This window comes from Kryptolebias marmoratus, linkage group LG21 (assembly GCF_001649575.2).
Source record: "Kryptolebias marmoratus isolate JLee-2015 linkage group LG21, ASM164957v2, whole genome shotgun sequence".
Taxonomy (NCBI): domain Eukaryota; kingdom Metazoa; phylum Chordata; class Actinopteri; order Cyprinodontiformes; family Rivulidae; genus Kryptolebias; species Kryptolebias marmoratus.
In genome coordinates this window covers 20,722,469-20,732,775 of record NC_051450.1, presented here as the reverse complement: position 1 = coordinate 20,732,775, position 10,307 = coordinate 20,722,469, and the positions used below count along the sequence as shown (strand labels likewise).

General features: G+C 38.2%; 1 protein-coding gene across 2 annotated transcripts; it reads right to left on the bottom strand.

The window, feature by feature from the left end:
* Positions 1–240: 240 nt before the first annotated feature.
* slc35b3 (solute carrier family 35 member B3) lies at positions 241–9,244 on the bottom strand. Of its 2 annotated transcripts, none has more exons than XM_025008974.1 (10): positions 9,134–9,244; positions 6,843–7,079; positions 6,517–6,638; positions 6,279–6,433; positions 5,031–5,138; positions 3,698–3,795; positions 3,443–3,535; positions 3,202–3,313; positions 2,926–2,995; positions 241–1,172 (listed from the first exon to the last, which is right to left on the bottom strand). In XM_025008974.1, exons 1-10 carry the CDS (start codon positions 9,152–9,154, stop codon positions 1,022–1,024), a joined length of 1,167 nt encoding a protein of 388 aa, XP_024864742.1. In that variant the 5' UTR covers positions 9,155–9,244; the 3' UTR covers positions 241–1,021. The 2 variants fall into 2 exon arrangements, with proteins under 2 accessions (XP_024864742.1, XP_017285313.1); XM_017429824.3 differs by lacking the exon at positions 9,134–9,244 and adding an exon at positions 8,699–8,920.
* Positions 9,245–10,307: the final 1,063 nt, after the last annotated feature.

Sequence of the window (10,307 nt, the reverse complement as noted above, 5' to 3'; positions counted from 1 at the left end):
ACTCCAAATTAATAGAGGAGCTTCCATCCAGTAAAGGCTGCTGTTTATTTCCTGCCGTTTTTTTTTCAGACCTTCTAATCAAACACGCCTAAGGCCAGTAGATGGATAAACACACACACACACACACAGATTTTGGCAACATTTCAGCTCCTCTTTGAAGCGGTGCACGGGGAGCGAGTAAGAGTTGCCTGACAAACCACGCTAACACACACACACACACACACACACAAATCACCATAATTACTAAATACATACTTTATTGTAAAAAGAGATGTACCCTTTCACCCAGAAATGTGGTTAACAAATCATGGCAGTTGCTGTACAGAGAAACAAATGATTATGTATTCCTTAAAATGTTTACCACATGACCACACTTCAATATATGTTTTAAATTACCAATAAACTCTGAAAGACACTTTTATAAAGACCATTATTATGTAAAACACTATTTTCATCCGTCTTTCTAGCACATGCGGGGGCCAATAAGCTTTTTATCAAAATGTATTTTCCCCTCACAGGGTGGGCGACAATCATTTTAGTCACATTAATGCATTTCTCTGTATTCCTTCCTTTTAAGATTTTATTTTTCTTCCAAACACTCAAGGGTTCAAGTGTTGGGAGTTAATTCCAGTGCAAAACTGCGCAATTTGGTTGGCTAAGGAGCTGGTTTCCCTTCAGAGAGACTCAGATGTTTAACTCCATGTAAGGAATGTTTCTGTGGGGGGGCTTTACAAGAACCCCACAGGGAATCGATTCCCTTTAAAAAACATCTCCCCCCTTCAGTTCACTGCTCATACAGAGCTTTCAGCTAACCAGTAGTGTGTGGGCAGATATAGACGAGACCCAGCAACTCCCTGATCCACAGTTTAATCACGCCAGCTGTTTGTAAGACTGATTGGAGGTCAAACCCTGTAAACCCATCCTTGGCTCAGTGTTGGTGGTGATACACATGCTTCAGCACGGCTCCATGTTCCACCTGAAGCGGACCGGAGCAGTCCGCCTGTGCAGGGTTTCTGCTACGCTACACGTCCTGTGAAAGAAATCGGACTTTCTTCCTCGTCAGCAGCCAGTTCCTCATGTCCCTGATGGGGGGGAGCTTCATTTTGTCTTTGTTTTTGCTGTAAACATTCAAAAAGATACCAAAGAGAACCAGAAGGCCACCCCAGATGTACCTGGAAGAAGCAAAATGGGAAAAGTTTTAGGAGAAAAACACTTTTAGGATCAAACAGAGGCTTGAATCTTTCACGTTACAAACACAAACTTCAAAGTTTTTTTTACTGAGATTTTATGTGATAGACTAACAAAGCAGCGGATGATAATGAAGCGGAAGGAAAGTTAAAGTTTTCCTTTTTTTTACAAGTAAAAATCTAAACATTGTAGCATGCATTTCTTTATAAAACCACCGTTTGCTGGAAGTCTTCTGGGCTTCTCATACCTAGACTGAATTTCTGCCCATTCCTTTTGGCACAATAGCTCAAGCTCAGTCAGATTGGATGGAGAGTCTGAACAGCAGTTTTCTAGTCTTGCCTCAGTTTCTCCTTTTGATTCAGGTCTGGACTTTGGGCTTTTCTAACACACAAACATGCTTTGACCAAAATCATTCCCTCGTATCTCTGGTTGGATGTTTTGTCTCATTGTCCTGCTGGAATTTTTTTTTTTTGACAGCTTCCAACAAGTTTTCTTCCAGGATTGCCCTACACTTCCCTGTGCCCACAGCATGATGCTGCCACCACCATGTTTCACAACAACGACCTTCTGCTTGCCACTCTTCCGTCAAGGCCAGATTTGTGGCGTGAATGAGTAACAGTTGTCTTGTGGACAGATCTCTGCAGCTCCTCCAGAGTTACCATGGGCTTCTTGGCTGCTTCTCAGATTAATGCGCTCTTTGGCCGTCTGTCAGTTTAGGTTGATGGGTATGACTTGTTAGGTTTGCAGTTATGATGTCCACTTTTCATGTTCAGATGATGGATTGAACAGCTCTTCTTGAGATGTTCAAAGCTTGGGATATTGTTTTAGAACCTAATTCTACTTCTCAACAACTTTATCCCATGCATCATGCAGTGTTTTTTGGTCTGCATGATTCTGTCGGGTCACTAATGTTCTGTAACAAACCTCCAAGGCCTTCACAGAACAGCTGGATTCATACCGAGGCTAAACTCCACACAGATGGATTCTGTTTACTAATTGGTTTTACTGGATTTTAGTTCCAAGTATCGAAGTAAAGGGGGCTGAATACAAATCAGAGCCAAACTTTTCAGACTTATTTGTAAAAAAAAAAATGAATTAGAAAATGTAAAATAATTAAAACCATATATAATTTTTACTCCAATTCATAATTATGCACTACTTTGTTTTGTTTCATCACATAAAATCCCAGTAAAACACTTTAAAGTTTGTGGTTGTAATGTGACAAACTGCAAAAAGTTTAGGGGTGTGAATATTTTTTCAATGGAAAGTATTTGCATATAGTTTTAGAAACATAATTGATAAGGTTAGCAGAAAGGTTCTCTATAGTCAATATATTTGCAAAAACGATTTTTATCTTTTTGTTAATCCTAACTGCAGTCACGGTTAAGGAGGGAGGATGCATTTGGTCATAAAAGACTAAAGTTTATTTTATCAAAACGACACACACACACACCAAATGTCAAAAGTCCTACACAGAAAACCAAAGTCAGAGGGGTGTGCAGAAAATGAGTCCCCTCTGACAGAAGCACAAAGTTAAGGGGCCAAACCAGCAGCAGAGCAAAGAGTGAAGGACAAAAAGGGGCAGCAGAGAAACACAGGTCCAACTGTGGACTGAGGGGATGAACGCCTGCGAGTCCAAATCAACTTTTATCTGACAAAGGAGAGATCAGCGGGCATACTCTGGGCTTACTTTAAACAAAGAAGAAGTGCTTAAAGTCAAAAGGTGGCGGTACTTACTGGAAAGTGAAAGGTTTAGAGAAGAACATGAAGGAGAGTACTATCGTCATGGCCTTTCTGCCGGTGGTCACTGCAAAACATTCAACGGGACCATCAGGACAAGTCTGCTGCACTTTTCTATACTTGAATACAAAAAAACTGTTAAACTTCAGCCTTTATTGTACATTTAAACCAAAGTTAAATTCAGAAAAACTTATTTCAAGGCCTTAACTGGGTATATCCAAATTATTGTGACAGTTTAAAATATATTTGGTGTCAGTGCTGTCATATATTTACCTGTCACTGCAGCGAGGGCACCAAAGAGCTTGATTAAGGCCAACACAAAAGAGATTCCAAAATAACCCGTCAGGGAGAAGACGAAGGCATAACCGTATGTTTTGACAGGATGCTGGAAAGGAGTAGATCATAATGCCGATAAGGATTCATTAATTTACTATCCTAAAAAAAGACTAAATGCATACACGGCACACATCCTGAGTCACATTAAATGACAGGGATATGGACTCAACGCATTCACCTCTGAGCAGAAAGCCACTGCTGGTCCCAGTCCACCCACACTGAGCAGGCCTGCCAGGATGTAGACAAAACCAATAGAGTATGAGTACAGCACCTGTCAACACAAAACCACACAACCAATTAGTGACATTTCAAATTAATATCATCCTGCAGCCAGAACACTGGGCCCAAATGTCTAATGACGCACAAAGCAGGGCTCCACCTGTGACCTGCCAACAGATCTATACTTGTTCTCCTATAACAGTTACATTTTTACCATTTCAGAATTGGAGCCATTATAGAGTTTCATGGCTTTCTCCTGCACGTTTCCAATGGCAGCATCTGCGCACAGCGCCAGGGAGATGAGCATGACACCTGCACGCAACACAAACACACCGTCAGCTGATTAACGAATAAAATGAGCAAAAATAGCAAGAGAGGCTTTTATCCACATTCAAACCCCACACATTTTAAAAAGAAGGTTGTCAAATGGCAGACGCTGACAGCTCGATGTGGACTGCAGGCAACAAAGTTATTTGCTTTTTGTGTGTTCAGGTAATTTTGACCTAAAAAACGCAAACTACAAAAGACGGTTCGTGTAGATGACAAAATGCTGCAGTTTCTAACTCATTAAATGTCTTTTTAACCTCTTAAAGCTTTCAATCCCTGCTTTTAGATCTGAAAAACAACACAATGCATCTTTTGGTCCCAAGGGTCAAGTCATTTTGTGACGGATATGTAAATACTGTAAAAGTCAGTGTCGTTTCAGTGCTTTTCACTAAATTCTGTCGCTCGCGGTGTCAACCTGAAGGTAATATCTGATGGCTGCAGCTGTTGGAGACAAGTTGGCAATTCAAGCTTAAATCAATATTGTGAGAAAATCTGCAAATTTTCGCTTGTAGTTTCACTAAGTTCTGAGTGTTTGCGACCAAGCCGGGTGGCTGCGATTTGCAGCCATTTAAAAAATAAAATGCAGCTTTTTTGTGCGCATGAACATTATTTTATTGCCCACCTCCAGCACTTTGTACCCAACTTGGTAGCTGCCCGCTCATTTATGATTTATTCTACGGGAATAAACAGTTAAAATGAAAAAGGGCAGATTTGGGCCAGTTTTTAAATAATATTTATTTAACATCTGCCTGTTTTATGTCCAGGTGTCAAAATACAACTCTCACAATCTTGAGAGGAGTTGGAGACGCCCACAACAAAAATCAATGAAGTTGAAACGTTAGAGAGATAAGAACAATAATCATAAATGATATAGAATTATATGATAGCTGACAAGGTCTTAATGGCATTTTGTAAACTTCTAACAGCAACAGTTTGGGTGACAGGTCTCTGTGATCTTTTATTTTAAGGGTCAAAGGTTGGGAACCACTGACCTAAGGTGGACTGATGGTGACAGCAGACATGATGTAAAATAAAGCTTAATAAAAAGAAAATCAGCAGTTCAATTGTTTTAAAACCATTTAGCAGGTAGAAACAAACATCCAGTTTGGAGACAACACCACACCAACATGTGTGGCCTGGATAGACTGATGTAATAGTTATATAAATATATATTAATTTTGTGAAAACCAAGTTTTGCAGTTGGATCCTGACTGAATTACCTGTAACGTTGAAGTTAGGAGCCACTTTGCTGTCAGCGAGAGTAAACCAGATGAGTCCCAGACTCATGCAGAGGGCAGCTGACACGTCGATCAGATTATATCGTTTACCTTAAACACAAAGCAACAACCCATTAACGTGATGCACAAAACTGAGGGAAACACTTCATCACTCATTTATAGTTTTCACAAACCCAGCTGGAAAATAAGTGATAAAAGTTACAGCAGAGTCGTCTTCACAATTCAAACTTTCTGAGGATATGCAAAAACACAATGTACAAAAAACTGTATTAAAAGGAGAAAGGAAGAGAGAAAAACAACAAGATGAAACCAGACTGACGGATGGATGCCTTCAGGTTGACAGGAGGATGGAGCATCAGGTTGGCTGTGGTCGGCTTTGATTCCCTCACTCGTCTTTGAAGGGCCTCACATCAGATCCAGCCCTGAACCCCCTCCCATCATCCACCCAGCCTTCTTCCCTTTTTGCATTCTGAGTGAACAAATGTTTTTCACTCTGCCCCTTTAGGGACTGCCTCACATCTACTCATCGAAAGAGAGAGGTGAAGGAACGAGAAAGGAGGGAAGTACTAAACTCATCTGAGGCTCAGGACCCAGAAGTTTGATGACCAGAACCAGGTGGATGAAAAGGATAGACTGAAAGTTGAAAGGTGGTCAAAGCTTCAGAAGATTCATATGATGACCAAGGTGTTGCTCTTCTTAAGTCTCCCTGACTGATTATAGTTAAACTGTTTTATGCCGACTGAAAAATAATTTAAAAAGGGTGTTAAATCGTTAAAAATAATGATGGAACTTAAGAGGAAGCTTCAATTACTTATTATAAATTCCTACTCATTCAAACAAAGCTATTTTCTAAGCACACAAATGAGATCTAAATTCACATGTACACTGGAACAGTTGCCTTCTAAATGTTAGAATAAATTACAGTAATTACAGTAAATAGGACTTTACTTATCCTAGATTAATGATTTGTGTTTGAGCCATTCTGAAAATCCTACTCCACAGTAACAAACATAACAAACCCCTAAATAGAAATACAAAAATAAACACTACTTTAAAGCATTTAAAGCAGCTGATAACACCGTTTCATAATAATAAATCTAGATGATTACAGAGAAATGCTCACAATTATAAAATACAATGCAGAAAAAATGTTTTTCTGTTTGTCTAAAAAGACAAAAATCCTCCAAAAGGCAGCATCAGTCTGTTAGTACTGACCAAAAACCAGCTAACCTTGTATAAAGACTCCTCCAATCATGACTGGGATGAGTTTACAGCACTTGAAGATGACCTGCGTCGGGTAGTTCAAGTATCCCAAAGAGGTATTGGACAGGCCCATAGTGCCTACTGTTAAAAATGCTATGATCATATAGGTCTTCCCTGGTATCCTGAGGAAGAAGAGAAGAAATAAACTGCAACGTCTATCGTATAAGTTTATAAAAAAAAAGGGGAAAGGGCGAAGAATCCCAACCTTCTGCGTTTGTCTTGAGTGAGCTGTAGCTCCACGAGTCCAAACATGGAGTAAAAGCCAAACTGGACCAGAGTGAGGTACCAACCAAAAGGCTTGAATCCTTCCACGGAAAATATTAACTCCTATAAACAGTGAAAAATACAGAACTGTACAACACGCCTTCTTCTTTCAGGTAGTTTTAATTATTCCGTGTCGAGTTTTTCTTCAACAAATTAAACAGAAAGGAGCAAAATAAACGACGGCATGAATTACAGTTAGTTTAATTACGTTAAAACATATTACTGTATGTGTGCCATTCTCCAAACACCTCGCCTCTCCTCTGTTACCTGCAAGTATCCGTAGATCAGATAAAAGAGGAAGACTCCAGCTACACAGGTGATGAACTGTTTAGGGGCACTTAAGATGCTAAGGTTGATTCCAAGAACCCTTAGTTCCTCCACAGACTTGATGTGAGGGGACATCACCTCTGTGGACGACGGGATGGAGATGGAAATATACTTTCGTGAATTGTTGTAGCCCCCCAGGCCATATTTGGCACTCATCGTGTCTGTGGCTGCTGGAAGCTGCACAAACACAAACACAAGACATCTGTTAAAGATGCTACTATTTAAAGGGTTATTCTTCTGGTTTCAAAAAGGTAACGAATAAAGGAAATCTGCATCTGAATATGAAGATAATTCATGCTGAAATGTTCTGAACAGAAAATATTGTTTTGTAAGATGAAGAGCTAAACTATATTTGAGAATCAACATCCATCAAAATGTTTTATGTCTGATCAGAGAACATTTGACTGAACATGCCGTGTCATTACTTCTGTGTTTGGAGTTACAAAAAACAAGAATTGAAATTTGATATAATTCAGTTTACTTTTTAAAAACAATAATTCAAAAATTGAATTTAAAGTTCAAGACCTAACTTTGTTGGTAGTAAGCAACATGTGAGCTCTGCATACATATAGCATAATGAGAAAAATAGAAAATAAATAAATGCCTTGTGCTACACAAGAGCTGATGCCAACTTATGACTAGAACTTTATTTTTTTTTAACCAGCAAAATTAATTTAACCAGGAGGTTTCTTGAGATAACCAATGCAAAGATGTTAAGATGGCACACCATAAAAAGCTACAAACTAATATTCAAATACATAAACAAAATAAAACAAGTCAGAATCAACATAAAGCAAGGACAAAGTCCAGTATAAGAATTACGTTTTAGATAACACAGTGCAACTGATTTATTGATCCTTCAACAAGAAAATCAGTATAGAAAAAAGAAAAGAAACTGGTGGAAAGAAAGGAAAGCAAGTCAAACACTAGGACTAAAAGAAGAGAATTAAACAGGGCTCTATAAACTACTGAATTCAATCAGTGTTGTGCTATAATTAACTTTGCAAGTTAACAGAACAAAAAGTAAATTTAGACAAACTGCAATACTTTTATTTTGTCATACAGCTGCAAATCTGCAATAGTCACTTTCTAGAGTGATTAAGCTTTGCCATATTTGTATTTTCTTATGATAACTACACATTTACATATTATGTTATAAAGTAAAGAAAACACACAGGAAAAAAATACAAAATACCCTATTTATTTAAAGATTTTGCAGTCCTACTTAACCCCAAAACTCATAAGTCGTAACTGCATTGATTTCTGAATGAAAGAGATTATGTAATGTAATGCAGACATATTGAGGTATTTCTCAAAAAGATTTGATGCACATATACATTTCTGTTTTGGACTGTAGGACAGCAATGTTGTTTCCTGTAGTAAATCTAAAGATAATGACTGTGGTCAGCTTATATTATGATTGTAGAACTAATCAACAAGTTGACCTTTATCTGATAAATAATACACTGCAATAAGATATCTGGGATCCAGCCTTGAGCTGAACAAACTATAATAATCTACGACCTAGACTACTGCGTCACATTCACTAAAACAGAGATGAATGTACTTTTTAAGAACTTACAGAACTTATTTATTTAAGAAAAAACTGCTTTGTGATTCATGAAGTGTGACAGCAGCTAGCTTTGTAAAAAAATAATGATATAATAAACCTGACAACCAATTTAGAGGTATGTATGAAGGATTCAAAGCAATAAAAGCTAGCAGAGTAATAACAATTAACAACATGTATGCTCTTCCTTAGCCATTTAAGTTAGCTGCAGCAGCAGGATTGTTACCTTTTAACACGTCCGGGTTTCTTTAAACCTGTTTTATCCTTTTTTCAGAGGTAAAATCATTCCCCTGGTCGTCTTGCCTTCATCTTTCACACAGTCCGAAGCCTGTCATATTTTCACTTTCCGGTGACAAGCAGCTAAAACGCGACGAGAAACCGGTTAGCCTGCTAAAGGCTAACAAGCGCTGGCTGCAGCAGCCAACGACTTCCGCTTTGCTCCGCCGTGACCTCTGAACTCCGCTGCTATTGGTCCGCCGCGACGCGCTCGCGCTGCAGTGGATTGGTGGGCTCAATCAACCAGTGAAACTCGTTAATTCGGCTTTAATTATACAACCACGCACCCGAACGTTCCAGTTTAACACAGAAAAAGAAGTAAATGCATTAAATAAACTGCTTTTAAATGAAAGCTGAAGAGGAGGGCTGGTTTTCTTGGACTTACCTCCTGTGAGGAAGAGTCCATGTTGACCTGCTGAGTCTGGCTCCCTTCACTCCCACCGTCTGCATGGCAAAATAAATACAAGTAGATGCGGGAATTCCGGTTTCATGACCGCTTCCTGCTGTGGCATTTTGCTGCAAACAATGTTGTCAAAAATAACTCAGGTCCCTTTGTCTCACACAATATATATTTAAAAAAAAACCTAATGCCTTTAGCAAAAAAAGTGACATTACTGAGACACCCAAATTAGTTTTTTTTTCTTAAAGGAATATTCCAGCCATTTTAAAGTGGAGTTCTGTAGAAAAGTTATAAACAAATAAGCTACCTGTAAGATACTGTAGCTCTTTGAACAGCTTTAGATTAATTTCATAGACTTTTACATGTCTTTTTTTGCAATATGTGGTTCATTACATTGAATTATGTGGTTATTTGCAAACACATTTAGCAGCAGCTGTAGCACTTCTGGTGCAGCCTGGGATGAATTTCAGCTAGGATTTTAAAACATTTCAGCCATAATACTGGTGTAATGTGAATACGGGGGCATGTGGATGGTCTAAATGATAGTATTTTCAAATTTACAAACAAAACTTTGACGACTAGAGTTGTTTTAAAACAGCAGTAATTCACTTTGGAAGTGAGTACAGCTCTTCAGATTTACACAACACCTTCCACTGATAGAAATCACAAAGTGCTTCATAATAAAATACAATAAAAACAACAAAATAATTACATTTCTAGTATATAAATGTTTTAGGAACAGTCGTTTGAACTGTATAATATTTCATGTGTGCCAAAGCTGTTTGGTTAAGATGTGTCTGTGTAAATATTTCACTAAGGCTACAGACAGAGAGAGATTGTTAGTTCTTCTTTACCAAGTTTCTTTCAATTAAAAACATACTTTCAAGTTGCAAAACTTTACCAACAGAACGGTCACCCCCATGTGGTTCCAGCCACCTCTAAAGATTTTTCTTTTTAATTTTGAACGGATGCAATTATACAACAAGTGTTTTCAAGCAACCAAAATGTACCCTTTGAACAAAAGTTAAAACTCTAAAATATTTCCATGTTGATGCATGAACAAGCATTCTGCAGTATCATGTATAGTAATAAAAGTTGTCATTCTGCTATGTTTTGTTGCTAATATTTCACAGTTTTTCCTCAACTATTGAGTTTCTGT

What these genes read in the sequence shown, in the direction of transcription:
- slc35b3 (XM_025008974.1), bottom strand. Translation starts at nt 9,154, where the DNA reads ATGGACTCTTCCTCACAGGAG. An exon ending in TGGACTCTTCCTCACAGGAG is followed by an intron (nt 7,080 to 9,133) that starts GTAAGTCCAAGA and finishes GTGTTTGTGCAG; the next exon opens with CTTCCAGCAGCCACAGACAC. An exon ending in TCTAAACCTTTCACTTTCCA is followed by an intron (nt 1,173 to 2,925) that starts GTAAGTACCGCC and finishes TGCTTCTTCCAG; the next exon opens with GTACATCTGGGGTGGCCTTC.